Raw genomic sequence first — 12,619 nt, 5'->3', positions numbered from 1 at the left:
GGAGAACTTTAATTATATAGTAACTGTGAGATTATTCTGTAGTTGGAAACAGGTTAACTGTCAATGTTAATTGTGTGCCCTACAGCTGCAGATGGAGAAGCTACCATCTCGACATGCCATTACAGAGCTTATGAGTTGGATCTCCCTCATGGAGAACATCATACAAGAGGACCAGGACAAGATTATGGAGGCTGTGGGCTCAGGGGTGGTGCAGACATACATTCAAAAATACAAGGTGACTGAGAGATTAAATGAGAAACAAGACCCATATACTGTGTGTGTGTGTGTATATATATATATAGACATATATAATAAGACAACCAGAATAAGAATTGATAAGAAACTGTCATTTCTTCTTTGGTTTGAAATTATAGTAAAACAATAATGCTTGTTTAGAGAACTAATACAGAAAAAATATACATCATGTCTGTTGCTGTTTTGTCTTCAGGGATTTCGGATTGACCTGTCCTGTAAGCAGCTGACAGTAGACTTTGTGAACCAGTCTGTTCTTCAGATGAGCAGTCAAGATGTAGAAGGGAAGCGCAGTGATAAGACAGACTTTGCTGAGAGGCTGGGTGCCATGAATCGGCGCTGGCAAATACTGCAGGGACTCATTACTGAGAAGGTCAGCACCCCTCAGTTATCTGCAGATGACCAGTATTTACATAGATCAATTAACATAAAACATGTACTTAAGCATACATTTTTTATTTTTTCCATTAGAGTACAAATTTATTGGAGTTCATTTACATTCAGTCTTTGAGAACCTTTCATCCTTTTTATCCTTACTTTTGCCTCCTAACATGGATCATCATGTGCCGATTGTTTCAGATCCAGCTTTTGGAAGGTCTTCTTGAGAGCTGGCTTGAGTATGAAAATGGAGTCCAGACACTAAAAGCCTGGATTGGCATGCAAGAGGAAAAACTCAAAAAGAAGCCAAGGATAGAAGATGTTGCCTCAGCTCAGAGTGCACTGAAGAATTGCCAGGTATGCATTCTTGTTTCAAATTCTTAAGTTTCAGGACCCATTTGGTCATTATGTATATCATAAAGGCTAATAGAGCAGTACTTTGTTTCTAAAGATGTGTAAAGAAAAGTGGTCCTCTTTGCCCTTCAGGAGCTAGAGGAGTTGGTTAAAGAGAAGGAGAAAGAGCTGGAGAAAGTGGATGAAAAGGGACATATGCTCATGCAGGACAAAAAAGGAGAGGCTACCAATTTCGTGATGGAAACGCTTAAGGGGCTAAACCAGGCTTGGGCCAGCTTAGACCAAATGGTGGGTTCATAATACAATGCAATGCAAAGGACAGTCACCCAGTGTCAGCAGAGAACATAATCAGTAAGAAGCAAAAGTGTCTTGTTCAAATGTTTGCACTCAGTACTTTTATAGTTTTAATGCTCCAGTTCCATACAGTTTGCTGGTTTTAGCCTCTTGTTCCATATACTATATTTCTAAAACTCTGTACCCGGGACCAGCATCAAAGAAATTTATGCTTATATGTTCATATCTGTATGTGTAGATTGGCCAGGCGAAAGTGAGTCTGCGTGCAGTGCTGGACCAGTGGAGCTTGTATAAACGAGCAGGTGAGGAGATCCATGGCTATCTGATGGAGGGTCGCTACTCCATCTCCCGCCTGAGCCTCCTTACTGGCTCTCCAGAGGCTGTGCTCGTCCAGGTGGAGAATTTAGAGGTACTGGTCTTTTGTCATACTCATTTAAAGAAGATTAAAACATGTTTGCTTTTAACTCCAAGGATAATCCTAATGTGTTGTAATATGCCAGATATGCTGTTCAGATTCCCTACGTTTTCCACAAGATGATGTCTCTCAATGGCTGATTTACAAAGGATCGAAGATCTTTATATACATAAGAGTTTGGAGTATGTACATGATTTATGTGTTGTCATCACACCGAAAAAGATATAAAATGTAACTTTCTGTCTACACACCCTGGCTTGAGAATTAGTAAGCTGCATTTGCATAATGTGTGTGGACTATACTTATGCTATTGTACACAATAGTATACTTAATGCTTCCAGATGCATCACTCCTCTGTGATGTTGATCTTCTTCTTTCGGCTGCTCCCTTTAGGGGTCGCCACAGTGGATCATCTGCCTCCATCTTGCCCTATCCACTGCCTCCTCTACTTTTACACCAACCATCTCCATGTCCACCTTCACTACATCCATAAACCTTCTCTGAGGTCTACCTCTTCTCCTTCTAACCGGCAGCTCCATCTCCAACATTCTTTGACCAATATATCCACTATTCCTCCTCAACACATGTCAAAACCATCTCAACCTGGCCTCTCTGGCTTTATCTCCAAACTGCTCCACCTTCACTGTCCCTCTGATCTGCTCATTTCTAATCTTGTCCGTCCTTGTCACTCCCAACGAAAAGCTCAGCATCTTCATCTCCACCACCTCCAGCTCAGCCTCCTGTCTTTTAGACAGAGCCAGGACGCACTACTGTCTTGTAAACCTTCCCTTTCACTCTTGCTGCTATCCTTCTGTCACACATCAGCCCTGACACCTGTCTCCACCCACTCCATCCTGCCTGCACCGTCTTCTTCACCTCTTTTCTACACTGTCTTTTCACGTTGATCTAAAGGACTTTAAAGTTGAGCATCATTCACTTGAGGTCTGCTACCAAAAAATTAGGAATCACATGTTGCAGTAATCTTTGTTATTTTATATACAATAGCTCTGAAATACAATCTATGGTACAGTATAGATTTCATTAGTTTAAATTATCAGTACGTAATTTTCAATGTTTTATCCAGTATTTCATGTGTTTTAGGAGCAACATGACATAAATAACATACTGTAATAATGTATTTTATGTCTAGTTGTCTACCTTTTAGTTTTCATCACCACTTTTGAAATACCAGATAATCTGGATATTACTGCATTTAAATGTTGTTATTGATGCTGTACAGCTTTCTCAGTCTTTTTAGAGTCCTCTATAGGTCTTTTCCTCTTTCTGAACATATCTGAAATAATAAATAAATACATTTAAAAAGCTGTTTCCTACTAATTAGATTTAACCTCTGAGGTTTCGTAGCATATTAGACTCATTTTATACATTTATCTGCAATTAAATTGGTTTTATATTATTAAAAAGATGATTCTAAACTTCTTTTGAACAATGCTTTTTAATCATGTAAGGCACCACTTAACGCTTTCATTTCAGCAGCAAAAAATAGAGATAAATGCCTCCTTGAGGGTCTTCATATTTAAGACAACCGCTAAAGCAGCTTTTAGGAATACAGAATATTAAATTGCATAGAATTGACATAGTCTAAGGCTCTGGTTTATTATACACCAGTAACAGTGCACAGTCTGTAAAAGGATGTTGACATGACAGAAAGATTTCTGATATTACTGCACCTCAACATGTAAAATATTTATTTCCAAACAGCCCTAAAGTGAGCATCTTTTTGTTGTGTGCTCTCAGAATCTCCAGGAGGAGTTAGACAGGCAGGAAAGCAGTCTTAAGAAGTTTGGCTCTCTCTCCGAGCAGCTGCTGAAAGACAGCCACCCATCAGTGGCCGACTCCCTGAACGCAGCCCTGAGTGATGTCAATCACAGGTGAGATTTGGAGCAGCAGTCAACAGTGATGAGCTGTTCACTGATCAGAATGCAGTTTATACAATACTCACTGTGTTGCTTTTAGATGGAACACACTGCTGGAGCAGATCTCAGATCAGCTGAGGAGCAGTAAGAGCCTGCTGCAGTTGTGGCAGCATTACAAAGAGCTTCATGAGCTCAGCAGCAAAGATGTTCAGAGACTAGAAGAGAGGGCAGAGCGTTTACTGAACAGCGCCACCCACAGGGAAATCACAGAAGAGGAGGTGAACACCTGGATCCATGACTGCACTGTAGGTCTAACTGACATGTGATAAGCTAATCAAACAGTCAGGCTTAGACAAACACTACAATGATTTGGACTCTTTAAACAACCAGCATGCTCATAGCAGTTATCAGCTTTCGTAAGCCTGTAACAAAGTGTAGTACATATCCATTCATAATTTATCCATAATATTAGCCCCTCGTAAAGTGTATCTGTATAGACCATGAAAAAAAAAACTTTGGTTGTGCCCTATTTGAAAATAATAAGCCAATGAATTAGGCTGTGGAACGCAACAAGGATTGCATTGCACCCAAACCTAGTGTGCAGTAACAGTGATTGTGTGTGGTTGTGTTTTTGCTGTAGGACTTGCTGAAGACTCATGGCTCAGTCCAAGACACCCTACAGCAGCTGGCTGAGATCGAGGAGCAGCTGAGGCTGCAGGTTGAGCCATCTGCAATGGCTACTTTCCATACAGACTGCCTGTCACTTAGCCAGCGCCTAGCAACTGTGGGATATGCCCTTCAAAGGCAGCAATCTCTGCTGGAGGTAACAAGTTTTGATTTCCCATGAAATTTGAAGAGTTCTTGGTTCCAAAGTTAGGCTTTCATTTATCATGTGAAAATATAGCAAGTCTCAAACAAGACAAGCATATGTTTTTTGTGAAAACACCAAACAATTACCAGCTGCAGTCATTCTTAAATAAATACCTTTAGGCCAGCGTGAACGACTATGAGAGCTTCACAGATGAGTTGGACTCTCTGAGCCGGTGTCCAGAGGAAGCAGAGGAGATTCTGAAAGAATCTGATCCAGCTGGATCTGCTGAGCTTTCTTGTTTGCAAGAACGTATGGAGAAACTCAAGGTAATATCTGTCAAAGTTGATTTATAAACAGTGTAATGTGGCTGTGTTTGGACACCGGTTAACGGTACATGCATGTGCCTGTAGGCCCATATGCTGAAGCTGAGTCGCCTCTCGCCTGATCTGGAGCGTTTGAATGGCCTGGGCTACAGGCTTCCTCTAAATGATCAGGAGATGAAAGGCCTACAGAATTTGAACAGAAGCTGGGCATCTAGCTCTGCGCACACAACAGAGAGATTCAGGTACATACAATACAGTGGCTGTATTCATTTCTGTAGTAGTAGCTGAGTGTAGTTTATTACTCTGCATACACTACAGTACTACTACTCTGCAATGTAGACATGTTCTCTATCCACTAAATATTTACAGTCATAAAGATTCAATGTGTGTTTGTATTTGTTTGTGTGTGTATACATGCAGTAAGCTTCAGGCTGTGGTGCTGCAGAAACAGAGCTTTCTTGAGAAGTGTGAGGAATGGCTGGCCTTTCTCACACAGACGGAGGAAAAACTGGCTGCTGGAATTTCAGGAAATTATCAGAGCTTGTTGGAGCAGCAGAGAGAGCATGAGGTACAGTGGAAAGGAGAGATTGACTAAAGAAGGGAGAGGAAAGATTCAATTTAAATGTATTATTGTCAGTTTGCTACATTCTAATTAAAAATTACATAAATAATTGCTTTGTTACACAATGAACTGCATTCACATTCAATTTATGATTTGTTTTAGCTTTTTGCACAAAAAATAAAAGGAGTTATTGGAGTTGAGGAGTTTATTCGATGTATTGTACATATATGTGGTAGCAGTTCTTTTGCTCTAGGTTGTCCTTTGGTGTTTTGCTATGTGTGTAATGCACTCCTCCTGTCTGTGTTGGTACTGGTACAGCTGTTCCAGGCTGAGATGTTCAGTCGGCAGCAGATTCTGTATTCCATTATTAATGATGGCCATCAGCTGCTGAATCAAGGACGAGTGGAAGACAGGTTTGCCGAAATTGTTTAACTCCCAGCACTTTAACAGTGCCTTAAATAATTTCTTTCAACAGCACTTAATGACTGTGGCTTTTTTTCTGTCTGGCCGTAGAGATGATTTTGGCCTGAAGTTGGCACTGCTGAGTAACCAGTGGCAGGGTGTGGTGCGTCGGGCCCAGCAGAGGCGGGGGATAATCGACAGTTTGGTCTGCCAATGGCAGCGCTACACTGAGCTGGCAGAAAAGCTGAGGCACTGGCTACAGGAGGTGCAGGAACCAGAGGAGCAGCAGAGAGGGACAGTGGCACTGCAGCAGGCCAGAGGAATACTCGACCACATACAGGTGAAGATGAGAAAAAGCCAAACATCTAGTGCCTGTGTCCAAGACAAGACCGTCATCATGTACATGCTGAGCTATATTCAGAGTTTGTAACATATGTTGCCTAAAAGGTAAATATTGTAGCTCTGACATTAACAAGGATGCAAAGTGTCAGTGATGCGACTCACCTCTCTTACAAAGCACCAGAAGGTACTTGAGAGCCAATAGCACCCCTTTAGGAAAATATCCTGTCTGCTAAATGTGAGTTACTTAGTTAAGTCCTAGGTAGGTCCTATATTCTAAAAACAGTATAAGAATATGCACTTTTATTTGTGATGTACAGATCATTCATTGTCAACAAATGAGCTATTTCATATGTGTTATTTAATGCATTAAATTCATAAAATAATTTATTTAATTGGTTAATTCTGATAAAGGATATAATCTATAATCTTTCAGCAGGCAGTAAAACTCCAAATTGTTGCTTGATTAACATATAACATTAAAAGCTTGATCTCACACATACTTAGTACTTTGGCGTGTGTGACTATATTCGTACAGGATTAACTTCTCCTAGCACATGCAACAATACTGTCTCTGCATTGTATCGTGTATATGCAGAGAAAGTTATTCAGACCTGTGAAGTGGGTACTTAGTTTGTTTTCCTCTTATTTTATAAGATTAGCTCAACTCTGGACATTGCAAATAAAAGTCTTGTTATTGTAGTGTAATGCTTGGTGTTAAGCAGACATTGAGTAGCTGAGGAGGGATGTATATCCTGTAGCTTTGGGGTTAGGATGAGACCCAAATAAGAACTCAGTAAAATACTGATTAAAAAAAAAAAACCAAACAAACAAAAAAAAAATCTTTATCGCATCCAGGGATTGTAAGATTTTTTTGGATGAACCTTTCTGTTTCTCTTTCTGTGCATTCTGGCTCAGTAAATGTTACACTTTCCCTCAGTGCAAAGATTAATATTACATACAAGCACTGTAACAGCAAATACTTGCACACAATGTGCATACATGTTGTGGAATTTGGCCTTAACCTGCTACGGCCTTTTCTCAGTCATTACCTACAAGTTCCAGAAATAGCTACTCTCATTTGACCTCAGTTAGTCAGTTAACCAAATTCCCGTCTGCTGATTCCCAGCTAAAGGAGCGAGTACTGCAGAGACAGCAGGGCAGCTATGTCCTAGCAGTGGAGGCGGGGAGGCAGCTGCTACTGTCGGCCGATGCCCGCGCTGAAGCCCTGCTGCAGGCAGAGCTCACAGACCTCCAGGAGCGGTGGAGGAGTGCCAACATCCGCCTGGATGAGAGGAAGAAGGAGCTGCTTTCCCTGCTGAAGGTAATATGAGCAGTTGCATTTTTATGGTGTTGAAGGACTTTTACTGAAGGTTTAGGTCTTTTGCTTGTGCATAAAATTTCAGCAGTTCCCGCCCCATGTTTCATTTTGCAGAAAGCAGTGTGTCAGGACAGTTTCGCTTGATGAAGTTTAGGAATATTGTGTCCAGAATGGCTGGATAACACAAACACTTGACAAAACAGTCCGAGCTATTGAAAAGATGTAAATTCTTTGTGGAAGAATTACTTCACATCTATAGGAGTATGATAACATCAGCTTATATCTACAGAATGATATAACAATGGATGGGTACAATAACTAGGAATACATTTCTTTTACAGTCCCCTAAGTTGTTCTAGGTATTAACCAGGTGTGAGGTACAATCTCCAAAACATTAGGTACTTATTTTAGGTGAGAAGTCGTCTAAATTAATTATACTAAAATGTATCACATGTTCTAGGTATTGCCCAGCTAATGGTAAGGTATACATTCCGGTGTACTGGGTAATTATTTTAAGTAATAAGATGGTAACAGGATAGTCTAAAATCATTACTATGAAATGTCTCACAGGTTCTAGGTATTACCCAGGTAAGTGCGAGGTAGAAACTCCAAAATACTAAGTGTATTATTTTAGGTAGTAAGATGGTAAGTACCAGGATAGTCTAAATTAATGACTAGGAAATTATGTGAAAAGAACTAAACAGCAAGTTGTAGGAATTAAGACATTCTTGTACAATATTGTACATTGTAATATACAGGAATTATTGTGTCAAAAGACAGAGTTGTCAAAAGATTTTTATTAACAGGTGTCATCCATGTGACATCCTGCTTTCTCTTACAGTCTCTTTACACTTGCATAACAAGTGGCAATTTTTCTGAACTTTGTGGTAAGAACTCAGTAAATCCCTGCTTTCTTTTACAGTTCAGATTCTGTTTAGTATCTAGATAATAAACAGATACATACTATTTAAGACTCTACAGATTTGAGTGACCTGAGCTCCTACTCGCATCCTGTTTATTCTTTTGTAGTTCCAGGTAAATGCGTTATAACACAGATACATTCCCTCTAATATTGACTATCTAGTACCCATGTGTCAAACACAAGGCCCACAGGCCTGATTTGAACCTTGAGCCTGTGAGACGTTTCATAATAATTAATTTAGACTATCCTGGTACTTAATATTTTCTCACCTAAAATAATTACCTAGTCCTTTGGAGTTTGTACCTCACTCTTACCTGGGTAATACCTAGAATTTAGGGGACTGTAAAAGATAGCGTTACCAAATAACGATAAGATAGATTAGCCATGTTATGTGGAGATGTTGAAACAGCTTGCTAACAAAAAACTATTTGGCAAGTGTCCACACGTAGGGATAGCATGCCTCGTAATCATGGTCAGTAGTGCACAAACTGTCAGTATGATGTAGGTTAGCAGTGGTGAAGTGCTACACAAAGGTACTTTCCCTCTATATGAAAGTTTATTCCTTCGTCCCTCCTAACTGCACAAACTCATATGTTTATTTTGCTTTCATCAGTTGATATTAACCATTAACACGGAGATTAGCTAAGATAAATAAAACCACAGAATTACTTTGCACTGCTTTAAGCTTTATCTCAGCTAAAGCCAATTGTCTCCAGCAGAAAACCTTTCTGCAAAAGTAGGATAGTTTCTTGTAAAATGCCTCACAAAGTTCGATTTATTTCAAGGCTGCAGTGAGCTCATTTACCAGATTCTTATTTGAACCATCTTAAATGGTGCCTGAGGCGCCAGAATTTAACTGCTGCACTGTTTAAGGTGGAGAGGGAAAATTCAAATGAGAAGCTGATTCAGGTTTGTGACTTTTTAGTGTTTGACAGTTTCTTGTTGCCGATTTAAATGTATCAGGAAACCAGCTGGAGTGCTTAAAAATGCAAATAAGTCCATTCATTTTCAAATTATTGTCATTTGTCTTAAATCTTTCTCTTTGCCTTTTCGTTAGCTACGGGCTAGGCAAGATTGTTGTCTGCACTGCTGGATTACTATCTGACCAGCAGTCTGTGCACCAACCTTTAGGGTGAAACAATGGTGAATAGGCCACATTAAGTTCAGCGTTTAAGACCATTTATTTCTAAACTGTAGTAGATCGATCATCAGAGCTTTATTTTACTGCAATGATTATTTTATTTTTACTGAGAAAAATCTAATTCTGCAGTGGCGCCGTATAAGGGCACTATAAGTGCTGCATGTTGCTGACCCCTGTCCTAGCTCAAACACTTGAGTACTGCAAAAGCTCTTGCTCTTTTGCTCAGCCCTGACTGTTATTGGTATTGTTTTAATGGAAGTGGTTTAACCGAGCAACAAATACTACCAGCAGAAAAAAATTGAGAAACGTGAAAAGGGCCTAGTCCTGCAGTTCCGTCAACCTACATTGAAATTTATTACAGTGTTGTTTTTTATTTAGTGATTATGCAGTTATTAATTCTTGCCTTAGCCAAGTAACGCTTGGTAGCCCTACACTACTATATGAGTGGAGGTTAGAAGTGACACGATAAACTTTAAGCTTTCATGTTGAGATATTCTTTATCAGCTGATATTGTTCTGACATTTAAAAAAAAAATGTTTTTAAACTGCTTCTTTCAGTAACCACTATTTTTACTTGAAGCCCTTTGCTTAAGACACCTTAAAGTGGGCTATGATGCTGAAATTACTCAAACACTTTACTGCCCCACAGGAAGAAATACACAGCTAACAACACCACACCACACCACATGATATGTCAGAACAGATTTCTTACAGGATTGGATTAATTCTTCTTTCCGTATGGACACCTGCTGGATTTTATGCTGCTATCATCCCCAAAATCGAGACCCATCAATATCGATAGGCCATCTCTAGTAGAAGTTTTCTTTACGTGCTTTAAAGTTCTAGATTTATTGTTGTTATTATTATGGAGTTCTAACTGTTTGGCTTTCTCCATGTTCTGTTGGTGTTGGTACTAAAAATATATAAATTCTGTTGTGTTGACATTTATGAGGATTTGTGAGTACTGATGATGAGATGAAGATGCTGCAGAAAATGATTTTAATGAAAGAATGAGAGTGAAAGAAAATGATTATAATGAAAGAATGAGAGAGAGAGAGAGAAAGAGAAAGAGACTGTAACAAGGGACAGAAAGAGACATTGTTAAAGAGAGAGAAAATCAGCGAGTGACCACATGAGAGAAGATTTCTGTGGTACAGGGAGAGAGTGAGAGAGAGAGGTGTGAGTGAGAGAAAGAGAGAGAAAGCTACCCACTAGTGTGAAAGAGGAGGGAGATACTGTATATAGCATTCAAAAAGAGAATCATCCAGATTGGAAAGAATGAATGGAAGATGGGTCTTTTTTCTTCGTCCTCTATTTCTTTCTCATTTCCTCACTTTCCATACCTTTTGGATGACATAATAGAAGGTACTGTTGTGTGTCTGTAATGTGCATGTTAATGCTGTGCGCCTGTAGTTTAGCCCCTTCGTCTCACAAGTTTAGCCCCTTTGTTGGTGGTGATGTTGCATATTGCTGCAGCTTTTGGGAGAGTTTGTGCCAGCTTGAGTTGTTATTAAATAGCATGAAGCACTGATTTAAAGGGCATTGCTATACTCAGACTATGTCTTAAATACAGTTAAATATATGGGTCAAAATTTGATTCTAAAATGTAAAAAGTTTAGATTCCTTTGATGTCACTGCATCAATACTTTCTGTTTTTTTTTTTTTGTTTTTTTTTTCTGAACTCCCTGCATGTCTCCCTGTGTGTGTGTGTGTGTGTGTGTGTGTGTGTGTGTGTGTGCATGCAGGACTGGGAGCAGTGTGAGAAAGGAATTGCTGCGTCACATGAGAAGCTCAGAGCGTTTAAGAGAAAGCTCTCTCTGCCTTTACCTGATCACCATGAAGAGCTGCACAACGAGCAGATTCGCTGCAAGGTACATTTTACCATTTTTATATATGACCATTTACTGTAATAGTGTCATTATTGCTGTGCAATTAATTTGTAGCATTTTCCTTGTCTCTGCTTAGACTTGTTGTTCTCAGAATACCTGGTTGCATCTGTTTAAATCGAATAAGGTCATTTCTGTAGTGTTTTAGCGTTCCTTCTGCATGAATATCATATTTTTGTGCATGACTTTATATATAAATTGTTTACAGCAGGCCTGCCTCACTGGAAATATGAGTGGTTTTTTTTTGTGTGTGTGTGTGTGCGCACGTGCTGGGCCAGGAGAGTGTGTGTAATGTCCTTATGCTCTGATTCTTTTTCCATCCGTGGGGGAGATTTAATGTTTTCTGCATGATGTTGCATTAAGGGGGTGCTGTGAGCTGAGGCATGTGGAGGGGCAGAACAGGATTGGTTATCTACAGAATAGACAGGGCAGGACTGTCAGCTTTGACTCAGTCTGAGAGAATGGGCTGAGGAGGGGAAGCAGTTCAAACACCTAAATCACGCACTTTCCTCACACTGTGTTGACCTGATTGTAGAGCACTTTTCATGTGGATAGCAGCTCTCAAAGTGGTGGTGTATGGACAGGTGATGTGGTTCAGCAGTAATAAAGGAAAATAAAGCTGAGTGTAGTGATTTTCTTGCGTTACTGTTGGTGTACAGTGACAGCAATAAAAGAAAAACAGACAATATCAGATCAAATTAGAAAAATAAATATTTTAAAAAGGCAGATTTTTAATTAATTGTGCCCTGCGATGGACTGGCAACCTATCCAGGGTGTATCCTTCCTTCCGCCCAATGACTTGATGGATGGATGGATGGATGGAAGATTTTTAATTAAAAGCTAAATCTGAGAGCTAAAAACTAATTTCAGTTCATGAAAGTTGCACTGAGCTTGACTGTGTAATGAAAGGTGGAATTAAGTTTCACAGTTTAGAAGCATAATAGCAGAAAGGGGCCCCTCCGTGTTTTCTTTACAGAGGGTATTTGCAGAAGGCCAGTATCTGCAAATCTAAGATCACGTGTTGGAACGTAAAAACGGAAACATCCAGTGAAGTGTGCTAATGTTTGGCCATGTAAAGGTATAAAACAAGTAAAAGAACTTCCTATTCTGAAAGATACAGGTAACCAATGCAGTTCCTTTAGAACAGTGTTATGTGCTCTCTTTCTTATTTTTGCATTGCACTTGGTACTTCACTCCCGAAACAGATTGTTCTTCAGGGGTGCTTTAGTAAATTCAGTCTATATAGAATCATGAACACTTAAAGAACCATTCGAATGCTTTAATTTTTTTACATGGTGAAATGTTTCTTCAGACTAATGAAGAATGTGTAGTATATGGTTCTG

The 12,619-nt window shown here is 39.6% G+C and overlaps 1 protein-coding gene across 4 annotated transcripts in view; it reads left to right on the top strand.

Moving 5' to 3' along the window:
- Positions 1–12,619, top strand: part of syne1a (spectrin repeat containing, nuclear envelope 1a) — a 177,222-nt gene that overhangs the window by 142,553 nt on the left and 22,050 nt on the right. For all 4 annotated transcript variants that reach the window (XM_037537434.1, XM_037537437.1, XM_037537436.1 and 1 more), the window contains 15 exons: positions 86–235; positions 449–625; positions 832–987; positions 1,117–1,272; positions 1,517–1,687; positions 3,452–3,585; positions 3,671–3,875; positions 4,211–4,393; positions 4,561–4,707; positions 4,792–4,946; positions 5,125–5,272; positions 5,585–5,679; positions 5,780–6,008; positions 7,137–7,331; positions 11,136–11,261. In XM_037537434.1, coding sequence (XP_037393331.1) covers positions 86–235; positions 449–625; positions 832–987; positions 1,117–1,272; positions 1,517–1,687; positions 3,452–3,585; positions 3,671–3,875; positions 4,211–4,393; positions 4,561–4,707; positions 4,792–4,946; positions 5,125–5,272; positions 5,585–5,679; positions 5,780–6,008; positions 7,137–7,331; positions 11,136–11,261 — 2,427 coding nt within the window. The remainder of the gene's footprint in view (positions 1–85; positions 236–448; positions 626–831; positions 988–1,116; positions 1,273–1,516; positions 1,688–3,451; positions 3,586–3,670; positions 3,876–4,210; positions 4,394–4,560; positions 4,708–4,791; positions 4,947–5,124; positions 5,273–5,584; positions 5,680–5,779; positions 6,009–7,136; positions 7,332–11,135; positions 11,262–12,619) is intronic.

Source organism: Pygocentrus nattereri, chromosome 4 (genome assembly GCF_015220715.1).
Source record: "Pygocentrus nattereri isolate fPygNat1 chromosome 4, fPygNat1.pri, whole genome shotgun sequence".
Lineage (NCBI taxonomy): Eukaryota > Metazoa > Chordata > Actinopteri > Characiformes > Serrasalmidae > Pygocentrus > Pygocentrus nattereri.
Note: the sequence above shows the minus strand (reverse complement) of the source record. Positions and strands in the feature narration are given on the sequence as shown.